The sequence below is a fragment of the Littorina saxatilis genome, linkage group LG15 (genome assembly GCF_037325665.1).
Source record: "Littorina saxatilis isolate snail1 linkage group LG15, US_GU_Lsax_2.0, whole genome shotgun sequence".
Taxonomy (NCBI): Eukaryota; Metazoa; Mollusca; class Gastropoda; order Littorinimorpha; family Littorinidae; genus Littorina; species Littorina saxatilis.
In genome coordinates this window covers 43316100-43340480 of record NC_090259.1, presented here as the reverse complement: position 1 = coordinate 43340480, position 24381 = coordinate 43316100, and the positions used below count along the sequence as shown (strand labels likewise).

At 47.3% G+C, this 24381-nt stretch overlaps 1 protein-coding gene and 1 non-coding gene across 3 annotated transcripts in view; both read right to left on the bottom strand.

Annotated features, from left to right (window-relative positions):
* The window catches only part of LOC138949393 (serine/threonine-protein kinase N2-like), a 104366-nt gene that overhangs the window by 35596 nt on the left and 44389 nt on the right, over nucleotides 1-24381 (bottom strand). The window contains exons 3-12 of one of the 2 annotated variants that reach the window (XM_070321206.1): nucleotides 20749-20962; nucleotides 20073-20188; nucleotides 18615-18795; nucleotides 14815-14966; nucleotides 5833-6089; nucleotides 4880-5025; nucleotides 4274-4383; nucleotides 3534-3677; nucleotides 1691-1766; nucleotides 735-860 (exon numbers count right to left, since the gene is read on the bottom strand). In XM_070321206.1, coding sequence (XP_070177307.1) covers nucleotides 735-860; nucleotides 1691-1766; nucleotides 3534-3677; nucleotides 4274-4383; nucleotides 4880-5025; nucleotides 5833-6089; nucleotides 14815-14966; nucleotides 18615-18795; nucleotides 20073-20188; nucleotides 20749-20962 — 1522 coding nt within the window. Of the gene's footprint in view, nucleotides 1-734; nucleotides 861-1690; nucleotides 1767-3533; nucleotides 3678-4273; nucleotides 4384-4879; nucleotides 5026-5832; nucleotides 6090-14814; nucleotides 14967-18614; nucleotides 18796-19742; nucleotides 19777-20072; nucleotides 20189-20748; nucleotides 20963-24381 lie in introns of those variants that run through there. The other variant, XM_070321205.1, reaches the window with a different exon arrangement.
* LOC138949559 (5S ribosomal RNA) lies at nucleotides 13479-13597 on the bottom strand. The gene has a single exon (XR_011450336.1). It is a non-coding gene; the product is annotated as a 5S ribosomal RNA (ribosomal RNA).

The window sequence follows — 24381 nt, the reverse complement described above, 5'->3', positions numbered from 1 at the left end:
TGTGTGTGTTTGTTTGTGAAACACTGTATTCTATCCAAAAAGGCACGGTGACACCTGTTTTAAGAACCTTCTTTAACACTTTCTACCCCACCTATGTTGACCCATTTTATGTTTAGCCGAGACCAGCTGTGCTGCAGCAGGTCACTAAGAATTGTAGTAACTGTGTATCAACACGCTGGAATGCAGGCGTTAGATGGACTTTACAGGAAGCGACTGAAGCTAACAGTCTGAGTGGATATATCCGTACCTGGTCAGATAGAGCCATATGAGTGGGTACGGATATATCCGTACCTGGGAGACAATGAGTTAAGACTTCCTCTACAGTAAGACCTAATTTTTTAGACTTTCCCTTGTCAGTAAACTTAGGCCCCCCCCAAAAAAACAGTCTGTTTATGGTATCCCGATCGACCCTATTTTTTCGCGCGACCCTAGACTTTTTATCGGCATTTGGGGGGAAAAAAAAAAAAAAAAGTCTGGGTTTTTTTTTTGCAAAATAACTTAAGAATGTTTTTTGGGAGAAATTTTTTTTTTTTTTTTTTTAAAATCCCGACCTACCGACCCTATTTTTTTTGCCTATGTTACATTTTTTAAGACTCCTTCTCTGCTTAAGACCAAACATTTTCAGTGGAACAAAAAAAGAACACAGATGTACCTTCACACAACATGCAAAACATAAAAACTTTGAGTAAAAAAAAAAGAGAACAAAGATGTAGAAAGCCAGCAGACGGACATACCAGATGAGGAGACCTTTTCTTGGGGGACGCTCATATCCGTTCCATTTTGCGGCATCGCACGCTTCATCAGACGGCCCCACGTGGCCACGTTAATGTTCATCTGGTTAGGTCGCAAGAACGTCTTTCCTGCACACAAATCAATAATATGCAGACATGGGAAACAAGAATACATGAAAAAATGATTAAAGTGACCTACAGATCCAATATCATATCATAATTTTGACGGAGCATCCTCCAAAAACTGCTCTGAATTTGTCTTGGAGCTTACAAATAAGTCTGACCCCAGCCCAAATTCTTCAGTTCTCCAAATTCAGTTGAAACTTCCATAAAATTATGGGCGCTTCCTTGCCGGAATGAAAACAACAAAAACTGTCAAAATTTGTTCTCCCATCCAGTATATCAACTAAACAATCGGTTTAACTTCAGCAACATCCATTTCACCTTCCTGATACCTTTTTATCTCACCAATATACATTTCACCTCCCAGACATCCATTTCACCTCCCAGACATCCATTTCACCTCCCAGACATCCATCTCACCTCCCAGACATCCATCTCACCTCCCAGACATCCATTTCACCTCCCAGGTATCCATATCATCTCCCAGACATCCATTTCACATCCCAGACATCCATATCACCTCCCAGACATCCATTTCATCTCCCAGACATCCATTTCACCTCCCAGACATCCATTTCACCTCCCAGAAATCCATTTCACCTCCCAGACATCCATTTCACCTCCCAGACATCCATTTCACCTCCCAGACATCCATTTCACCTCCCAGACATCCATTTCACCTCCCAGACATCCATTTCACCTCCCAGACATCCATTTCACCTTCCAGACATCCATTTCATCTCCCAGACATACGTTTATTCTCACTGGCATAAATTTCACTTCACCGACAGCCATTTCGCTGGAGGATAAAAACCAAATGTCACCATCCAACTTACCTTTGTGTTTTGGGAAAATCCTACGCTGTCGCCGAAGCTTTGGTTTCCGTGATAACGTTGGATTCAAAAATGTAATCTGCAAGCCACAGAAAAAAGAAAACACCGTTAAATGAAGAGCATATTTATCCATGCAGTGACCTTCACAGACAGAGACACAAACACACACACGCCCAAAAACTACCTCAACATAAAATAAATGGCTGATTCAGATATTATGAACAGCAAATCTAAAAAAGTATGTTCTTAAAACCGAGGTAAATTCAAAGATACCATAAACATTCTAATCATGGAGTTGCCGCCCCAGCTTACAATCTAACCAGTTCGAGAGTATTACTTAGGTTCAATCTTCTTTCCCAGAGCATACTATTTTCTGTGTCAAATCTGAAAAAGCCAGTTTTTAACACACAAAAGAAAAAACAGGTCGAAAATGCAACATTTAGTCAAGCTCAGTCGAACTCACAGAACGAAACTGAACGCATTGCATTTTTTGCGCAAGACCCGTACACTCGTAGCATCGTCTGTCCACCGCTCGTGGCAAAGGCAGTGAAATTAACAATACTCTCTGAACGTGTTTTTAATCCAAACATATCATATCTATATGTTTTTGGAATCAGGAACGGACAAGGAATAAGATGAAATTGTTTTTAAATCGATTTCGGAAATTTAATTTTAATCATAATTTTTATTTTCAGAGCTTGTTTTTAATCCGAATATAACATAATTATATGTTTTTGGAATCAGAAAATGATGAAGAATACGATAAACGTAATTTTGGATCGTTTTATAAAAAAAAAATTTTAATTACAATTTTCAGATTTTTAATGACCACAGTCATTAATTAAATGTTAAGCCTCCAAGCTGAAATGCAATACCAAAGTCTGGCCTTCGTCAAAGATAGCTTTGCCAAAATTTCAATCAATTTTATTGACAAATGAGGGCGTTACAGTGCCGCCTCAACTTTTACAAAAAGCCGGATATGACGTCATCAAAGACATTTATTGAAAAAATGAAAAAAACATCTGGGGATATCATGCCCAGAAACTCTCATGTAAAATTACATAAAGATCGGTCCAGTAGTTTACTCTGAATCGCTCTACACACACACACACAGACACCACGACCCTCGTTTCGATCCCCCCTCTATGTTGAAACATTTACCGTATTTTCCGGGTCATAAGGCGCGACTTTTTTCCTCAAGTTTGACCCCTGCGCCTTGTATAACGAAGCGCCTAATCCGTGTATGAAATACGAAAAAAATCAAAGAGACCGCCTGAGTACCAGTCAAACAACTTGTGATAATGCATGTTTCAGCTACTAGGTACTACCCTGGCCAAGTTTCCTCTCAAGACATCAAAGAGACCGCCCTATAGGTTAAACTCGGTCACTGACCCCGGTGCAGGAAGTGTTTCCTCTCTCAGATATGACAGCGGAACCACCTCTCATAGCTAAAACTGGGTCATTGACCCCTGGGAAGAAGATCAGTGTCTATAAACAAGGCAACCCAGCTATCACAATGGACCTGCCTTTGATCTCGCGCACACACAGAGCACACATATTTCCACTCTGTATTCTTCCTTTGATGTGCGGCTTATTTTCGACGTATACTTTTTCGATTTTGGTGCGCCCTATCGGCCCCCTGCGCCCAATGGGTGACTGGATTACAATTTTTTTTTTAAAGAAGGGGGTGCGCCTTATGTGCTGTAGCGCCTTGTAACCTGGAAAATACGGTAGTCAAAACTTGACTAAATGTAAAAAAGAGGGTGTTCCACTGTATTTTATTTTTTTCAATTTTAATTTGATCTAGTTGTCTGCTAGTCCAGCCAGGACTTTGGCTAGGACTGACCTCAGCAAAGAGAATGCCCTGGGGCTCCAGGAGAATGAGGTTGCCGTGTCGCTCGTTGTCCAGAAAGTCTTCCAGTCGCAGGAATTTGGTGGCACACATCTGCCGCCAGTCCTTCCAGTACACCGACACCTCCAGCTCCCGCGACTGCACAAAAATATACACGCATGCTTCAACTGATTCTCGTGCCAACAACAAAAAAGCAAGAAAAAAAGCATGCACTCTCATTGCCACCCTTGTGCAAACACATCTGGCCAGAGGACTTCTCCAGATACAAAACTGTGGGGAACTGTTGCTTCCACAGATCTGAGTTCATACATTTCCCAGGGTTTTGTTTGCTAGCTTTCTTGATGATTGCCCGCACTGAAACAAATAGGTTGGGACTCTCACGCAGAAGGATTTTTCATTGTGAAACTGTTCCTCTTGATACACTGATTTAATCAACAAGCACAATCATCAAGCATTCATCTTACATGACAAACTAGCCGTCAGGACCCGGTGTTAGCAGAGCCTTCAAGGCATTTTTTCCAATAACAATCATGGAGAAGTTATTGGTATTCATTGACAAAGAATGACCACCAAAAAAAAGGACACATTTGTTTTGGGGGAAGAGTTATCTCCCTTGCTGATTTGCATACATACATCTGATTTTACATTACCAAGATATTCCTGATTGCACAGGCGAGTCAAAGATATTTTTGTTTTAAATCAGAAGAGGCTGCATGAAGTGCGGTGCCACCCACCCGATCCAGGTCGATGCAGCAGCGGTGGTCCCAGCACTGCTGGCTGTTGGGTTTCCATGACGTCTGGGCCACCTGGACGTTGTCCAGTCTCAGCACAGCCATCACCTCGTCTGTGTGACACGCAACGTTTTGTTAGCTCAGTATTCACACACCAGTGTCAAAAGATTGTCATACAAAAACATCTCTTTGATACTTGTGTTGAAATGAACTCACACACACACCAGCACACACACAAGCATGCACACAAGCATGTACACACCCTCATGCACCCAGAAGCATGTACGCACACACATACACATTAAGGTATTCACTCACCCACTCACGCATGCACACACACACACACAACAAAATAAAATCACCTCACAAAGAACTGGTATGAAAGCACACCAAAGTTCATCCTGTACATCAAAGATGTTTCTAGCACAATCACAGACACACACAACACACACTAAAATAATTTGTACAAAGAACTGGCACAAAAGCACATCTGGGCCATACTAAAAATTCCCTCTTAAACATCGAAGATGTTTCTATCACAATCACAGACACACCACAGACTAACATCATTTCACAAATAACTGGCAAAAAAACACATTGCAGCCATACTTGAGAGTTCATCTTTGACATTGTAGACGTTCTTGCTGCCTCTCCGCAATAGACTCCGACTCTCCCCTGGCGATGACATCCATAGTTGCATGTTGTCTTTCCGCCGAGTTGGCATATCTTCTAACAACCCTTGTACCCCTACCAACCTGTAACAGAAGCAAGCAGTTTTAATTTAGTCTTCAGCTCCTGATGTTTTCCATTGAGTATGAGAACATACTGTAGCGGTTTCCTTTCTTTATATTTTAAGAAGGAATGACTGTGACGGAAAGAGAGTAACTGACATTTTGTTCAACCACTGTGTCCAATTTCTTCCCAAGAGATTCAAATTCCAGACAAATCTGATAAATAGGAACCATCCGTCTCCTAAATTCAATAAAATCTGATCAATAAAATTTGATCAAGTCTTCGAAAATACAACCAAACCTTTGAACCAGACTTCCCTTGCCCCCTTAGAAAAAAATCAGCAAGTACAAACAGACGAAGGCAGACAGATGTTTTGACTTTTGAAAATTATTTTCTGGCTTTCTCCCGAAGCAATTATACAGTATTAAAGCTTTAGGATTTTCGGGGTTCTCTTCTTTGTGCCAAATCGTGTTGATGTACCATACCTGCAACCCGGAGCAATCAACAAACCCAAACATGAAGCGTTTTTACTCCCCCCAAAGTCGGAGTATGGTTGCCTAAATCATGAGGTAAAAACGGTCCTCATGGTAAAAACCCACTACTGCAAAAAAACATGGAGTGTACATGGAAGTTTCAGCCCATGACAGCAGAATGATAATAATGATAATAATAATAATAATAAATAAATAAATAATAAAACGTTCTTCTATAGCGCTATTCCCCACCAGACAGCAGCCCTTTTAGAGAAGAAGACGGAAGCCTTTCCCCCTATACCTGCCTACCACTTTACCAGTAATGACAACCCGACATAACATTGATCTCCTCCATACCTGACTTCCAGCTTGCCTGTGAGGGCTGCAGCCTTGCTGAAGGTGTTGGCTTTGCGGGACGCAGCGGCCTGGCCCGAGTGGCGGTGAGGGGTGACGGTGGAGGTGTAGGTGGTGTTGAGAAGTTCGTCAAGCTCTTTCCGCAGTGCCGCCACCTTGGGTTCCATGGCGGGGTCGGGCTCTAACTCCATGAGTCGCTTCTCCAGCGACATGCGAATCAGCTCCATCTTTTGGGACGATTCGCTCAGGTTGGACTGGGCCTGAAAAAAAAAGAGGGATACAGTGAAACAGCTCTGTTAAGACCCTCCAATCTAAGACTCCCCAAACCCGCTTTTCTACACTTTTGGGGTTCATAACCTCTGCAAATCGACCCCCATTTTAAGACCATCTCATTTAAGACTCCCTCTCTTTTAAGACCCTGTTTTCGACGGGCGCTGTGGCGGGATGGTAAGACGTCGGCCTCCTAATCGGAAGGTCGAGGGTTCGAATCCCGGCCGCGGCCGCCTGGTGGGTTAAGTGTGGAGATTTTTCCGATCTCACAGGTCAACTTATGTGCAGACCTGCTAGTGGCTTATCCCCCTTCGTGTGTACACGCAAGCACAAGACCAAGTGCGCACGTAAAAGATCCTGTAATCCATGTCCGAGTTCGGTGGGTTATAGAAACACGAAAATACCCAGCATGCTTCCTCCGAAAGCGGCGTATGGCTGCCTAAATGGCGGGGTAAAAACGGTCATACACGTAAAATTCCACTCGTGCAAAAACACGAGTGTACGTGGGAGTTTCAGCCCACGAACGCAGAAGAAGAAGACCCTGTTTTCTCTATTTGTGTGTGTTCATAACCTCTTTAATTTTACCCCCATTTTAAGACCATCTCATTTAACACTCCCTCTCTTTTTAGATCCTGTTTTCTAAATTTGTTTTCATAACCTCTGTAAATTTACCCTCGTTTTAAGATTCCCTCCTTTTTAAAACCTGATTTTTTTTTCAGATTTGTGGATGTCTTGAAAAGGGGACTCCACTGTAATGTTTTTCTTGTAATGAACAGACCTGCCAACCCTTGCAAATTCTCAAGTGTGAAAATTTATTCTTTTGGAATTTTCAACTTAGCTAATAGTGTTTTTAGTTTACCATTGTCTAAGATGTAATTGCACATCCGCATTCATGCTATCTTGCGCAAGAATATACATATTTTAAAACTTTATTCCGAAAAGCAGGAACATTATATTGCCCATTAGAGAGAGCCTGCAGAGTTACTTTTCAAGAGTGGACAATGTTTTCTGACCTATAACCTGACCACTACACGGAGTGAGAAGCAGAAATGAGTACCAGGACTCACAAGAAAGAAGGAACTGTTTCATACTTGTGATTATTTGTTTGAGCTTAACTATTTTCAGCTTTGCAAAACAGCGTAGAAATTTCTGTTAATCCATAGTATGCTACCCTTTAACAGTTGGCAGCTCTGAATGAAGGCCACACAAGACAGGCCCGGGAAAACCAATCTTGTAAAACCGGTCGGGGAGGGGACAACAGTTTAACAGTTCATCTTGGTAAAAGTGGTCTTATCTTCACAATTGGTAAAAGTGGTCTTATCTTCACAATTGGTAAAAGTGGTCTTATCTTCACAATTGGTAAAAGTGGTCTTATCTTCACAATTGGTAAAAGTGGTCTTATCTTCACAAGCTGAAACCTGACTAGGTCAAAGACTGTAAGGCTTCTTTTTAAGCCTACTGTCTATATGATACTTACCGAGACAGTACTATTCTTGCACATTATCTATTATAGGCCGAAAAAATTGGACAAAACGCTGAGTGGGTACAATTATCTCCCATAACCATGCGCCACCGTGGATCCCAAGCACTGTCCGAGTGCTTCCCCCTTACAGGATGTAGGTGGCGCGTCCTCTTTCTTTATGAGCTGCAGACCCTCAAAAAGCCCATAACATATCAAGAGGGGAGGCGGGAGGGAAACTCTAATAGTACTGTCTCGGTAAGTATCATATAGACAGTAGGCTTAAAAAGAAGCCTTACAGTCAATATAACACTTACCTCGACAGTACTATTCTTGCACAGAATACCAGAGTGGTGTGAGGGTGATATGTAGAGTATTAAACTCCTTAATCAAAATCACTTAAATCCAAGGATTAAGATACCCAGGCAATTTTCGAACAGTACTACCGTAAAAGAAAATATACCCAAGAAACATACCTTAGACTGACGTGACCATGCTAGCAACCACTGCTGTGTGGTGAACTCAATGTCAAAGTCCAGGCCACTCAAAGCTTGAATACCACTGAGTCTACGGCAAGTGGCTAAAGCGATGAGGAACAATTAGTCTTAAAAATCAGCAACTTGATACTGATGCCTGCCAGGGGTTCAAACTCATTGCTACGCAGGAGTTTGAGGACCAGAAAGACATCCCCCTTGGGAAATGAAACCAGAGGTTTAGACACCGCTGCATTGCTAATACCCGAAAGGACATTAGCGATGAGGGAGGACCTGATCAAGTGTTCAGTTCTGCGACCAGTAGCGGCCGCAATCGTGGAAGCGATGGCAGATCTGTATCCAAGAAGAGTCTTAGAAGAAAGACTCTTCTTTTGATACACTTCCACCAGGAAGTTGGCCAAGTCCTGTGTTGAGGGATAAAGCGGCTTTATCCCCTTGGACAAGGCGAAGGTGGCCCAAGCTCTCCAGCGTAAGTCGTAGAGCTGATTAGTTGATCGCCTCTTAGCGTTCAAGGAAAACTCTACTGAACTCTTGTGCAATCCTAGTGCAAGCAGTTTGGAGCGCACAAGAGCCATGCGGTCAAGCACAGACTCTCTGGACGTGGATGAGGGAGGCATGATCGAGGCTGGAGCAGACCTCCCCCGTCCAGATCCAGAGGTAGAGGGTCTACGTGGGTGAGACCGCGAAGATCTGGAAACCACGGAGCTGTTGGCCAGTAAGGCGCGACCAAAATCAGTCTTGGTCGTTCCTGCAGATATTTTGCCAGCACCCTCGGAATCAGAGATGTCGGGGGATAGGCGTAAGCATCGAGGAGCCTCCACAAGAGAGTGAATGCGTCCAAGTGGAACGCATTCATGTCTCGAAAGGGGCTGACGTACCTGGGAAGCCGAGCGCTGAATCGAGTTACGAACAGATCGATCAGAGGACGGTCCCACCTTGCCCACAGACGCTGTAGAACGTTGTGAGCGATGGTCCATTCTGTGGAGAGAACCTGATCGCCCCGACTGAGAATGTCGGCCAGGGCGTTCAGTTTCCCCGGAACGAACTGGACTGACATCCGGACCTGATTGGTCTGGCACCAGAGCAGAATCTCCTCCGCCAACAGGGAGAGGGACCGAGAATTGGTGCCCCCCTGGTGGCGAAGGTAAGCTAAGCATGTGGTGTTGTTGTCCCCGTTGAAAATCAGAGGGGCCAAGGACAGGCCGAATGGGAGGGCCCGAAACTCGAACACCGTGCCCTCCCAAACGAACCGGAGCAGATGTCGGTACCCCGGGGCCACCAGGATGTGGAAGTAAGCATCCTGGAGGTCCCAGACATGGCCCAATCGTTTGGCCGGATGGCCAACCGGACCGACGAAGGGGTTTCCATCTTGAACTTGCACCTGTGAAGGTACAAGTTCAAGGTGGAGAGGTCCAACACCGGCCTGAACCGGCCGTCCTTTTTGGGGACGGTGAACAGGCGGGAGCAGAACCCCAGAGAAGGCTGAGAAAGGGGGTAGACCGCCTTCTTCTCGACCAACGAGTTCACCTCGTCCTGAAGAGCCTGCCATCTGGCAGGCTCTCGAGGAGGGGGGAGCGTCCAAGGTAGAGCGGACAATGGAGGTTGTGACGACAGCGGTAGAGAAAACCCCGACCACACCACCCTCAAGAAAAACTGGTTGGAGACCAGTCTGCCCCACATGCCGCGGGCCCGAAAAAAGGGAACCGCCGGACGAAAGAGGGGCAACTTGAGGGGGCGTCAACGTAGGGCCGGGACTCACTGAAAATTCTGCTGGCGGGCAGGCGCAGGCTTGCGACCACCCCCCCTGGTGGTGCTGCTTCCCCTTACCTGTCTGAGCACCCTTCGTCTTGCTTGGGAACGCAACAGGCGCCTAAGAGGAGGAAGAAGGAGGCAGTGAAACTGGCTTCTTCTTCTTCTTCTGAGGCTGGGAGCTGGAGGTGACTGTAGCACTTCTCTTACTCCCCGCCGCCGTCGCCGAAGCAGCGAGGCCAACCATCAGAGAATCAGTGTTCCTCTGGCGTGTGGACTCCACCACAGAACGAACAGTGTCCGGATGAAAGAGGGAAGAAGGCTGAGGAAACGTGTTCCTCAGACTCTTCCTCATATCCGGAGGCACTATAGAAGTAGGCAGAAAATGATCACGGAACAGGGCCAATAAAGTGGACCCGTGTTCCAATGGCCAATTCTGCCGCAGACGTCACGCACGATCGCACGGCATGCAAAGCCCGATCCACTCGAACCGTGTCAAGGACCCGAGTGGAATCGGACTCTGCCCGATTGGGAGGGTCCAACAGTGTGGACAGCGTGCTCATCCATGTCAAGGCCTGTGATTGGGCCTCGACTGTGGACGAAACGGTGGCCTCAAGATTGTGGAACGAAGCAGAGCTCAGTTCCACCTTCTTGACCGAAGGCACCTCCCCAACGAACACATCACCGTCAGCCCCACCCTAAACACTCGAAGTCTGGAAAGGGAGAGTTCGAGAGTCAAAGGGAAAAGGGAGGGACGAAACAGATTGGACACGAGGAAACAGTGGAGGTGCGCCTCCCAAATGAAAGCATGGCACTGAACCCGCGTCCTCCCGAGGAACATAGGTCGCGTTTGCACGTGAATCTGTACTCCTCAGGCGATGTGCTGCCGCTTCCACCGTGGCACTTAGACTAGGGTGGAACGCGAATTGCCGGCGGCCGGATCGTTCATAAAACGAGCCGCCGGCAGACGCGGCGTGAGCCTCCCGCGCCCGGGCCGAAGCGGACTCAAAGGACGAGAGGGCGTCTCAGGGAAGGACGTCCTGAAACTGTTCAAACGTCCTTCTAGCTGTGCGAGGACGAGCCTCCTGCCTCTCGTCCTCAGACCCCGGGTCCACGTCCTGTGTGTCAACACTAGACGACAGACGCTTAAGAGAGGCATCCGTGACGTCAAGACGCCGCGTGATGTCTGTCATGTACTGTTGGAAAGTACGAAGCATAGCTTCGGAAGTTCCATCAGAAACCGGCAAGGGTAGAGGTTCAGTGTTAACCTCAGGGCGACCCTGATCCTCCTCCCTATCGTCCTCCGACTCACTCTCCTCTTCACTTCCCGACAACTCCTCAAAAGCAGGAGTGTAGGGAGCTTGAGGGGGAAGAGCCGAAAGCGATGAAGCAGGCTGTGAAGAAACGCCCACAGAAGCAAGAGGCCGCGAAGACCCCTGCCCCAAAGACGAAACGTCTCCAGCAGCCGAAGGGGGAGAAAAACAACAACCCTGCGACTGTTGGGTCAGCCCAGCCAACGAACCCCCGCCATTTATAGACTGAACAGGAACCCATGGGGTCTGATCAGAAAAGAAATGGTCCGGTCCGGTCGGGGGTGCCGATCCGGTCCGGTAGGGTGGTCCGGTCCGGTGCCGTACCATCCGGAGGTCCCGTTCAGCACCGAACCATCGTACCCAACGAAGTGTTCGGGTGGTTAGGTCCGGACGTGGACATACCGTACCATCCGGACCCGTAGGTCCGGTGGTCCGGTATGGTCCGGTTCGGTGCCAGACCATCCAGACCAACAGAGGTGGTCGGGTGGTCCCGCACCGGACCATCCGGACCCGTAGGTCCGGACCCGTAGGTCCGGTACCATCCGGAGGTCCTGTTCGGCACCGAACCATCCGTACGCACAGAAGTGTTCGGGTGGTTCGGTCCGGGCGTGGACGTACGTACCGTACCATCCGGACCCGTAGGTCCGGTTCGGTGCCAGACCATCCGGACCAACAGAGGTGGTCGGGTGGTCCGGACCGGTCCGGTAGGGTGGTCCGGTGTTCCGGTCCGGTGTTCCGGTCCGGTCCCGTACCATCCGGAGGTCCCGTTCGGTACCGAACCATCCGTACCCACAGAAGTGTTCGGGTGGCTCGGTCCGGACGTGGACACACCGTACCATCCGGACCCGTAAGTCCGGTATGGTCCGGTTCGGTGCCAGACCATCCGGACCAACAGAGGTGGTCGGGTGGTCCGGTCCGGACCGGACCACCGGTCCAGCACCGGACCATCCGGACCCGTAGGTCCGGTCCGGTCCCGCACCATCCGGAGGTCCCGTTCGGCACCGAACCACCCGTACCCACAGAAGTGTTCGGGTGGCTCGGTCCGGACGTGGACATACCGTACCATCCGGACCCGTAGGTCCGGTTCGGTGCCAGACCATCCGGACCAACAGAGGTGGTCGGGTGGTCCGGACCGATCCGGTAGGGTGGTCCGGTGTTCCGGTCCTGTCCCATACCATCCGGAGGTCCCGTACGGCACCGAACCATCCGTACCGACTGAAGTGTTCGGTCCGGACGTGGACCTACCGTACCATCCGGACCCGTAGGTCCGGTGGTCCGGTATGGTCCGGTTCGGTGACAGACCATCCGGACCAACAGAGGTGGTCGGGTGGTCCGGTACCGGACCATCCGAACCCGTAGATTCGGTCCGGTCCCGTACCATCCGGAGGTCCCGTTCGGTACCGAACCATCCGTACCCACAGAAGTGTTCGGGTGGCTCGGTCCGGACGTGGACATACCGTACCATCCGGACCCGTAGGTCCGGCATGGTCCGGTTCGGTGCCAGACCACCCGGACCAACAGAGGTGGTCGAGTGGTCCGGTCCCGACCGGACCACTGGTCCGGTACCGTACCCTCCGGACCCGTAGGTCCGGTGTGTTCCGGTTCGGTGCCAGACCACCCAGACCAACAGAGGTGGTCGGGTGGTCCGGTCCCGACCGAAACACTGGTCCCGTACCGTACCATCCGGACCCGTAGGTCCGGGGGGTCCGGCAAGGGCCAGAGGTACTGTCCCGCACCGGACCCTAAGGTCCGGTACGGTCCCGTACCATGGGTCCCGTCCGGACCAAACCCGGAGGTCAAGTCCAGTCGGGACCCGTGGGTCCGGTTCGATCCCGACCCGTAAGCCTGGAACGTTCCGGACCCTTGGTCCGGACCATCCGTCACCCGAACACCAGACGCTAAGGAATGGCGTGGGGTCAAGACGGTCCGGTCGGAGGTGTCGGTCTGAGCAACAGAAACAATGTTCCCGTCGCCCTGACCATTCGACAGAAGTACCACGTTCTGTCGAACACCTCCACGTCCAGTAACTAGTCGGCCGGAGCGTTTCAAGAGGGACAGCCACCAGTCACACGGACGTCAGAGGGAACCGTAGTAGCAGTGGTCGTAGGCACGAAGCCTGAAACCCCTGCCCCCACAGGACCGCCCTGAACGGGGTCAATTCGCATCCCAACCCCAGCGGGGAGGGAATTCAGAGACCCCGTCATCTCCTCCGATCTCCCCCCCCAGGAGGCCGAAACTACTGTCAAAACAGCAGCAGACGACCCAGCGAGGGAGTTCAGAGGAGGACCCGTGTCCCTCCTGGCTTCCACAGCGGTGGAAACCGAGGAGGGCACAGGAGAGGCACCGGAAAAAGAAAGATTTTAATGCCAACTGCACCCGGTGTTCCCAGGCGGTCACCCATCCAAGTACTAACCGGGCCCGACGTTGCTTAACTTCGGTGGTCGGACGAGAACCGGTGTTTTCAACGTGGTATGGCCGTTGGCTGTCAAAACCTGAGTCTCTCCAGTAGCCCCTAGATCGGATTCACCAACCCCCAAAGAGGGTTGGGAATCGACCTGCCCCCGGATTCGAGCCAGGGGGGAGAAGGAAACCTTCCCCCCAGGCTCGAAACCGGGAGGAGCTGAAGCCTGAGACTGAGGGCCGGACAACGGCGTCGAAGGGGGGGAAGCCTGTTCCACTGAAGGAGAAGGAGAAAGAAGCTTTTTCTTTCCCCTCGAACTTCCCCGAACCTTCGACGGCGCAGCCCCGCCCGAAGTCCCAGGCTCAAGCCCAGCCTGTTTGAGCAAGCTCGCATTGAGCTTGCTCAAACAGGCTTTCTCCGCCCTCCCTCGCCGCAAACGCAAAGCGTTTGGGGAGGGAGAGTCGGAGCGCCGAAAGATCCCCTTCTCCGTGCGTAAAACATGACGCTGGGCGCCCGGAGAAGGGTTGCCCCCGGCAGACTCTGGTTCCGTAGAACCAGAGCCCAAAACAGGACGAGACATCCTACCTCGCCCTGTACGTACCCTTAAAGACCGAGAATTAACAAAATTCAAAGAAAATTTAGGTCAATACTCAAGTGAATGCGGCGAAACGAGAAGCAGACGACCGGTCACCACGAAGTAGGACGGGAGGCACGCCGAGTCCGCCACACAAAAACGGAGGCACAAGTTGAAGGAAACACAACGTAGCCTCAAGCCAGAAGTGGAATAACACACAATAATCCAACAGGTGATAGTCCACACAGAAAAGGAGCCTCTTAGTCCAAAATAATCCGGGAGCGTAGCAGAAACACAGCCGGTCTGACACGCGCGAAAAAAGAAAGAGGACGCGCCACCTACATCCTGTAAGGGGGAAGCACTCGGACAGTGCTTGGGATCCACGGTGGCGCATGGTTATGGGAGATAATTGTACCCACTCAGCGTTTTGTCCAATTTTTTCGGCCTATAATAGATAATGTGCAAGAATAGTACTGTCGAGGTAAGTGTTATATTGACATAGAGGTGTACATTTAACGCATGAAAAAAACCCACAAAAAACAAACTATTTGTTAAAATAAAAATATTTAAATAAAAAATCAGCTTTGGACAGAGAGATGAAATGCTAAAAGATATAGACACAGCCCTGCTATAGAAACACCTGAATGAAATACACGCGGACAACTGATACCATCCAGAAAAGAAGAAAGGGGTAAGGTTGGCGCATCAAGGGAGAAGACTCTTACCTCTCGCAAAAGCTTCTTGTCTTCACTCTTGGAGTTTTGCATTGTGCGTATGACGTTCTTGGCTCCGTCGGCCACGGCCGTCTCGATCTTCAGGTGATGCCTCAGCTCCTCTATCCTCAGTTCTATGGGTGACAGCATCTCACATTCGGTACCTGGAAGTCATGGAAACACACTCTTTAACCCTTTCAGTCCCATCCATCTGACTATCCTCAGCTCTATGGGGGACAGCATGTCACACTGGGTGCCTTGAAGTCACGGAAACACACTCTTTAACCCTTTCAGTCCCATCCATCTGACTGTCCTCAGTTCTATGGGCGACATCATGTCACACTGGGTGCCTTGAAGTCATGGAAACACACTCTTTAACCCTTTCAGTCCCATCCATCTGACTGTCCTCAGTTCTATGGGCGACATCATGTCACACTGGGTGCCTTGAAGTCATGGAAACACACTCTTTAACCCTTTCAGTCCCATCCATCTGACTGTCCTCAGTTCTATGGGCGACATCATGTCACACTGGGTGCCTTGAAGTCATGGAAACACACTCTTTAACCCTTTCAGTCCCATCCATCTGACTGTCCTCAGTTCTATGGGCGACATCATGTCACACTGGGTGCCTTGAAGTCACGGAAACACACTCTTTAACCCTTTCAGTCCCATCCATCTGACTGTCCTCAGTTCTATGGGCGACATCATGTCACACTGGGTGCCTTGAAGTCATGGAAACACACTCTTTAACCCTTTCAGTCCCATCCATCTGACTGTCCTCAGTTCTATGGGCGACATCATGTCACACTGGGTGCCTTGAAGTCATGGAAACACACCCTTTAACCCTTTCAGTCCCATCCATCTGACTGTCCTCAGTTCTATGGGCGACATCATGTCACACTGGGTGCCTTGAAGTCATGGAAACACACCCTTTAACCCTTTCAGTCCCATCCATCTGACTGTCCTCAGTTCTATGGGCGACATCATGTCACACTGGGTGCCTTGAAGTCATGGAAACACACCCTTTAACCCTTTCAGTCCCATCCATCTGACTGTCCTCAGTTCTATGGGCGACATCATGTCACACTGGGTGCCTTGAAGTCATGGAAACACACTCTTTAACCCTTTCAGTCCCATCCATCTGACTGTCCTCAGTTCTATGGGCGACATCATGTCACACTGGGTGCCTTGAAGTCATGGAAACACACTCTTTAACCCTTTCAGTCCCATCCATCTGACTGTCCTCAGTTCTATGGGCGACATCATGTCACACTGGGTGCCTTGAAGTCATGGAAACACACCCTTTAACCCTTTCAGTCCCATCCATCCGACTGTCCTCAGTTCTATGGGCGACATCATGTCACACTGGGTGCCTTGAAGTCATGGAAACACACTCTTTAACCCTTTCAGTCCCATCCATCTGACTGTCCTCAGTTCTATGGGCGACATCATGTCACACTGGGTGCCTTGAAGTCATGGAAACACACCCTTTAACCCTTTCAGTCCCATCCATCTGACTGTCCTCAGTTCTATGGGCGACATCATGTCACACTGGGTGCCTTGAAGTCATGGAAACACACCCTTTAACCCTTTCAGTCCCATCCATCTGACTGTCCTCAGTTCTATGGGCGACATCATGTCACACTGGGTGCCTTGAAGTCATGGAAACACACTCTTTAACCCTTTCAGTCCCATCCATCTGACTGTCCTCAGTTCTATGGGCGACATCATGTCACACTGGGTGCCTTGAAGTCATGGAAACACACTCTTTAACCCTTTCAGTCCCATCCATCTGACTGTCCTCAGTTCTATGGGCGACATCATGTCACACTGGGTGCCTTGAAGTCATGGAAACACACCCTTTAACCCTTTCAGTCCCATCCATCTGACTGTCCTCAGTTCTATGGGCGACATCATGTCACACTGGGTGCCTTGAAGTCATGGAAACACACCCTTTAACCCTTTCAGTCCCATCCATCTGACTGTCCTCAGTTCTATGGGCGACATCATGTCACACTGGGTGCCTTGAAGTCATGGAAACACACCCTTTAACCCTTTCAGTCCCATCCATCTGACTGTCCTCAGTTCTATGGGCGACATCATGTCACACTGGGTGCCTTGAAGTCATGGAAACACACTCTTTAACCCTTTCAGTCCCATCCATCTGACTGTCCTCAGTTCTATGGGCGACATCATGTCACACTGGGTGCCTTGAAGTCATGGAAACACACTCTTTAACCCTTTCAGTCCCATCCATCTGACTGTCCTCAGTTCTATGGGCGACATCATGTCACACTGGGTGCCTTGAAGTCATGGAAACACACCCTTTAACCCTTTCAGTCCCATCCATCTGACTGTCCTCAGTTCTATGGGCGACATCATGTCACACTGGGTGCCTTGAAGTCATGGAAACACACTCTTTAACCCTTTCAGTCCCATCCATCTGACTGTCCTCAGTTCTATGGGCGACATCATGTCACACTGGGTGCCTTGAAGTCATGGAAACACACCCTTTAACCCTTTCAGTCCCATCCATCTGACTGTCCTCAGTTCTATGGGCGACATCATGTCACACTGGGTGCCTTGAAGTCATGGAAACACACCCTTTAACCCTTTCAGTCCCATCCATCTGACTGTCCTCAGTTCTATGGGCGACATCATGTCACACTGGGTGCCTTGAAGTCATGGAAACACACCCTTTAACCCTTTCAGTCCCATCCATCTGACTGTCCTCAGTTCTATGGGTGACATCATGTCACACTGGGTGCCTTGAAGTCATGGAAACACACCCTTTAACCCTTTCAGTCCCATCCATCTGACTGTCCTCAGTTCTATGGGCGACATCATGTCACACTGGGTGCCTTGAAGTCATGGAAACACACCCTTTAACCCTTTCAGTCCCATCAATTAGACTACATAATTGTTTTCTTCTTATTTCATTTCTTTATTATTGTCATTAAACATTCTAACAGCCAGACTTTCTTGTTTTTGATACTCGATTTTTTACTTTGGAAACGTGTATAGACCATGTGACTTGCTAAACATACAGACACAAAGACTGACACCAAATCGCATTCAATTCATGTGTGATAACAAAGGTACTCGATACTTTGTAACTTGTAACAGTTTCAGATTTTGTTGATGCTGTCTGATAAAGGTGATACTCGATACTTTGTAACAGTCTCTCAGTTTCAGATTTTGTTGATGGTGTATGATAAAGGCGATACTCGATACTCTGTAACAGTTTCAGATTTCATTGATGCTGTATGATAAAGGCGATACTTGATACTGTGTAACTGTCACAGTTTCAGATTTTGTTGATGCTGTACCATAACGGAGAAGGTTTGTGCAAAGCCCCGACAATTGGATTGGATTGGATTGGATTGGATAAGATTTACAGTCCAGTGAGGTTACCCTCATGGAAATTCGGGCTTTCTCCCCGGGGAAAGCGAGCTGCCATACATACGGCGCTACCCATATTATATTTTTTTTTCCTGCATGCGTGTATTCATGTTTCCTGAGACTTAATGCCGTGTGAGATGGAATTTTTTTTACTTTATTCCAAGTCCCACGGGTATTTGATGGACATTTTTATCTATGCCTATACAATTTTGCCAGGAAAGACCCTTTTGTCAATCGTGGGATCTTTAACGTGCACACCCCAATGTAGTGTACACGAAGGGACCTCGGTTTTTCGTCTCATCCGAAAGACTAGCACTTGAACCCACCACCTAGGTTAGGAAAGGGGGGAGAAAATTGCGGCCTGACCCAGGCCTGAACACGCAACCAATCACCAGATGGACAAGACTCACCTGGCTGCACGCCTGTCCCCGGGGTGGAGCCATCTTGACCCACTTTCAGCATCTGCATGCGGATGATCTCGATCTTGGTTTTAGCGTCGGCCAACATCTGCTGAGCCTCGGCCAGGAGCTTCTTGTCGCGCGAGGACCCCGTGCTGTACATGGCGATCATGTTCTCTGCACCCTGCTTCACCTGGAGGAAATTATTATTTATTAGTGAGTATTTCTACGCACATACCCTCCCAGAGGGGAGGCTCATGGCGTTTACAATATGCAGGAAACACACGTCACAGTTCAGTATGGTGCAATCAAACCTGGTAACCCCTGTTTTGCGCTTGGAGCATTCTCAAAGAAACTTGGTGTATTTTCAGAAAAATGAGCGTACTCCACACTGTATTTGAACATCCATGATTCAAACATACTTTATACGCGTCCGTCGCACCGTTAATTAAGTTTACGAATACATTTAAAACAAAGGCTTCTTTTGACGTTTACTGACAAAAACAATAAACATGTGTTGAAATACTGGATCGGCTTCAGGATGTGCATGTGAAGAAAAGTAGTGTAGGAATTTTTTTGATCGTATTTGTTTTCCACAGACTGTACTGATCGTATTTTAGACAATCAAGAGTACAAAATACTGCAAAATTGTAAGGGTTCCCAGGTCTTTTGTTTGTTTGTTTGCTTAACGCCCAGCCGACCACGAAGGGCCATATCAGGGCGGTGCTGCTTTGACATTTAACATGCGCCACACACAAGACAGAAGTCGCAGCACAGGCTTCACGTCTCACCCAGTCACATTATTCTGACACCGGACCAACCAGTCCTAGCACTAACCCCATAATGCCAGACGCCAGGCGGAGCAGCCACTAGATTGCCAATTTTAAAGTCTTAGGTATGACCCGGCCGGGGTTCGAACCCATGACCTCCCGATCACGGGGCGGACGCCTTACCACTAGGCTAGGCCAACCGTGCCGGTTTTCCCAGGTCTGCTTACCAAAGAACACCGACTATCTCAATCAATGTAAAACATCATATTTTAGTAAAACAACAAACAAATAACGTATACATGTAATACACTGTACCTTGTTTTCTATGTCGAGCTGTTTTTGTAAAGAAGCCAGGCTCTATACACTGTACCTTGTTTTCTATGTCCAGCTGTTTTTGTAAAGAAGCCAGGCTCTATACACTGTACCTTGTTTTCTATGTCCAGCTGTTTTTGTAAAGAAGCCAGGCTCTATACACTGTACCTTGTTTTCTATGTCCAGCTGTTTTTGTAAAGAAGCCAGGCTCTATACACTGTACCTTGTTTTCTATGTCCAGCTGTTTTTGTAAAGAAGCCAGGCTCTATACACTGTACCTTGTTTTCTATGTCCAGCTGTTTTTGTAAAGAAGCCAGGCTCTATACACTGTACCTTGTTTTCTATGTCCAGCTGTTTTTGTAAAGAAGCCAGGCTCTATACACTGTACCTTGTTTTCTATGTCCAGCTGTTTTTGTAAAGAAGCCAGGCGCTGGTTGCCAGCACTGCCGTCCATGTTGTCACCTGACCTGTCCGGGGACCTGATGCCTTCTGCAACACACAACGCTACACGTCAGCCTCCTTAGACCTGAGTGATGTACTCGTACCAAATGCATGTAATCTGTATACCAGACGAGAGGCTCTGAGGCCAACAGCACCTGGCATTCCATTCAAGGAAGAATGAGTTTCAAAGAAATAAATAATGCCAGGGGTCCAGAGTAGAGCCCCAGTCGGGGGTTTGGGTATAACGCCCCCAGAAGCTGAAGCCTTTTGGCCTTATAAATATAAATGTCCCCCCTGTGGTCAAAGATACATTGTGCATGTGCAGAAAAACACTATGTTGTCTCTCGCCCTCTCACCTGGGTCAAACTATCATTTTAAGCGTGTATTTTTAATCTTAATTTTTTTGTTGGTGGTTGCTTTCACGGAAATCTGTGAAATCGCCGAGATCTCGATTGCCTGGTTTAACATGTCACAACCATCCCAAACACTCCAGTGCACACAACAACAACTTGCCCATGCCGACGTCCTGTGAGGAGATGAGCATGTAGGCGTTGAGGTCCTGCAGTTCCTCCTGCAGCTTGACACCCCCCCCCCCCCCCCCCCACCCATCCCAAACAGTGCACACAACAACAACTTGCCCATGCCGACGTCCTGCGAGGAGATGAGCATGTAGGCGTTGAGGTCCTGCAGTTCCTCCTGCAGCTGCTGCAGCTTGGTGTTGGCCTTCTTGACGATGCTGGCGACGTTGGCCAGCGATTTCTTGTCCGTCGACACTTCCCGCAGCTTCTCCGCACCCTCCTTGATCTTCATCTCCTTGCGGATCTCCTTCTTCACCACCTGCCGCAAGCAACAGTCCTCATGTCTCAACATCATTTATCCACGAGAGAGATCACTAATGAGATAACAATATCGTTCACGTATGTATATAATGGAAATGAGGTCGTGTCAAACAAGTCTGGCAGAGACCTGCTTTTCCACTCCCCATGATGCCAAAGTGGCTGAGAAAAACTTCATTCTGGGAACATGTTTGCGCTTGTTGTATTGCCCGAAGAATTTTTAGAATTAAAATGTCACGCTATACTTCCTATAGTGACGTCGTTTTGCTTTGATGTCAAAGATTGCTTGAAGCTTTGAAAGAGATGGAAGTTCCATAAGAAGAGACCCTTCCCAAAGGTTTGGAGCAAAAAGCAAGCAAGTACAGTATATAGGATAAACAGAATACTACATGGCTTGCTGTGTTGTACCAGATTAACACTTCAACAAAAAATTTTTTTTGAAAAGCTCGCTTTCGCTCGCATTTCAATCTTTAAACAAGAAGGGCAAAGCCCATTCGACTCACATGCTTGACCTTGACATCAGGGTCAAGGTCAAATAACTAAACCTAGCAATGACATCATACACTAAGAACTGCTTTACACATTTTTCCTACCAAAATACATGTGACCTTGACCCAAGGTCAAGGTCATCCAAGGTCATGCAACACAAAGCTGTTAATTCAAGACATAGGAAGTACAATGGTGCTTATTGGCTCTTTCTACCATGAGATATGGTCACTTTTAGTGGTTCACTACCTTATTTTGGTCACATTTCATAAGGGTCAAAGTGACCTTGACCTTGATCATATGTGACCAAATGTGTCTCATGATGAAAGCATAACATGTGCCCCACATAATTTTTAAGTTTGAAACAGTTATCTTCCATAGTTCAGGGTCAAGGTCACTTCAAAATATGTATACAATCCAACTTTGAAGAGCTCCTGTGACCTTGACCTTGAAGCAAGGTAAACCAAACTGGTATCAAAAGATGGGGCTTACTTTGCTCTATATATCATATATAGATGAGGTATTCAATCTCAAAAACTTCAGAGAAAATGGGAAAAATGGGAAAAAATAGCTGTTTTTTAGACAACATTTATGGCCCCTGCGACCTTGACCTTGAAGCAAGGTCAAGATGCTATGTATGTTTTTGGGGGCCTTGTCATCATACACCATCTTGCCAAATTTGGTACTGATAGACTGAATAGTGTCCAAGAAATATCCAACGTTAAAGTTTTCCGGACGGCCGGCCGGACGGACGGACGGACGGACGACTCGGGTGAGTACATACTCACTTTTGCTTCGCATGTGAGTCAAAAAGCAATTCGTGTAAATCTTGTACGACACAGCAAACTATGTAATATTCTCTATTTATTGATTCGTTCATTTTAGGATAAGAATAAGATTTCATATAGTCCTGTGAGGTTACCCTCATGGAAAGTTGGGCTGCTTTTTCCACACCTTCGGCAACAACAAGTCCGCATGTCTCAGAATCGTTTGGTGTTCCGTTCTTTTAAGGATAAGGATAGGATTTTATATAGTACTGTGGGGCGGGGATGTAGCTCAGTCGGTAGCGCGCTGGATTTGTATCCAGTTGGCCGCTGTCAGCGTGAGTTCGTCCCCACGTTCGGCGAGATATTTATTTATCAGAGTCAACTTTGTGTGCAGACTCTCCTCGGTGTCCGAACACCCCCCGTGTGTACACGCAAGCACAACTCATACTCATAACTCATAACATTTTATTGATCCAACAAAGGAAATTAATTTAGTCATCAGCACATATAGGTCATTAATTAATAACTATAAAAGAATAAAAGAAGAAAATTCATAAAACCCATGATATAAAAATACCCTTTTTTCTTGCACACCTGACACACTGACACACCAATACACATGCATACATGCCTACATACATACCTACATACATACCTACATACATACCTACATACATACCTACATACCTACATACATACATACATACATTCCATGTTAAAGTGTAGTTAAGAACATCACAGTAATTATATCATTGTTTGGATTAACAGATAAGTTTTTATGTAAATGATGATAACAACAATCCATAATTAACGCTATTGCACTACCAAGGAAGAGACCAACCAAACACATAAAAACCAATAACAGTAATCATCATCAGTTATCACAGGTATCACAGTAGATTAGCCATCAGGTAGTTAGACTCAATTGGGCAAAATATAGTGTCAACACCATCACAACAAAGCTAGAGCTCATTTTCACAGCACTAGTTATGATCAAAGGTCAAACAGTCATCAAATCATATTAAATCTATCACTAAGAGGTACATTTAAAAGGCATCACTGATAGTCTGTGGCCAGGACGATGGCTCGGTTGCTGTTAAAATATCTCACAGCTGCAGGAAGAAAAGAACGCCGAAAACGCTCCGTTCGACACCTAGGCATGAGAAACCGAGCGTTCCGTGTGATGCGGAGATCCATCAGTGCGTCGTGGAGGGGATGCCCTGGGTCGAACAGAATAGCTCTGGACTTACTGGCAAGCCTTCTTTCGACAAGGACTTCAAGGGTGTCAAGGCTCTGGCCTACAGTAGAACTTGCTTTCTTTATCAGCCTGTTCAGCCTGCCAGTGTCCCTTGCAGTGGCATTCCCTCCCCAACACACTGATGCAAACACCATCACACTGCACACCATACTCTGATAAAACATGTACAGCATCTTGTTACACACATGGAATGATCTCAGCTTGCGCAGGAAAAACAATCTTGACTGCGTCTTCTTAAAAACAGCATCAACATGATTAAACCAGCTTAGCTTGTTATCTAGAACTACACCTAAATACTTGTACTCGCTGACTATCTCAATCGCATCACCTTTGATGACTACAGGATGGACAGTGTTTTTCTTTTTGCGAAAATCAAAAATCATTTCCTTCGTCTTGCTTGCGTTTAATACTAAAAAGTTGGAATCACACCAAGACACAAAATCATCAATACGTTCTCTATACAAGCTCTCATCACCATCAAGAATACTACCAACCACGGCAGAGTCGTCAGAAAATTTCTGAAGATGACATGACTCTCCTTGTACTTTAAAATCAGATGTATACAGGGTGAACAAAAAAGGTGACAAAACTGTTCCTTGTGGTGCTCCGGTGAAAGTGTTAATCATGTCAGATGTAAAAGTACCATTCCATCGTACAAACTGTGGTCTATCTACTAAATAATCCAGAATCCATTTCACTGTACTATGATGCAACGACAATCATGTTTTGTAACTTCTGAGCCAGAAGATGAGGCTGAATAGTCTGAAAGGCAGAAGAAAAATCAAAAAACATAACTCTAACACAAGCAGAGCTCTTCTCCAGATGTGTGTACACAGAATGTAACATAAACAATAGTGCATCATCAACCCCTACTTTGGCCCTGTATGCAAACTGCAAAGAATCTTGAAA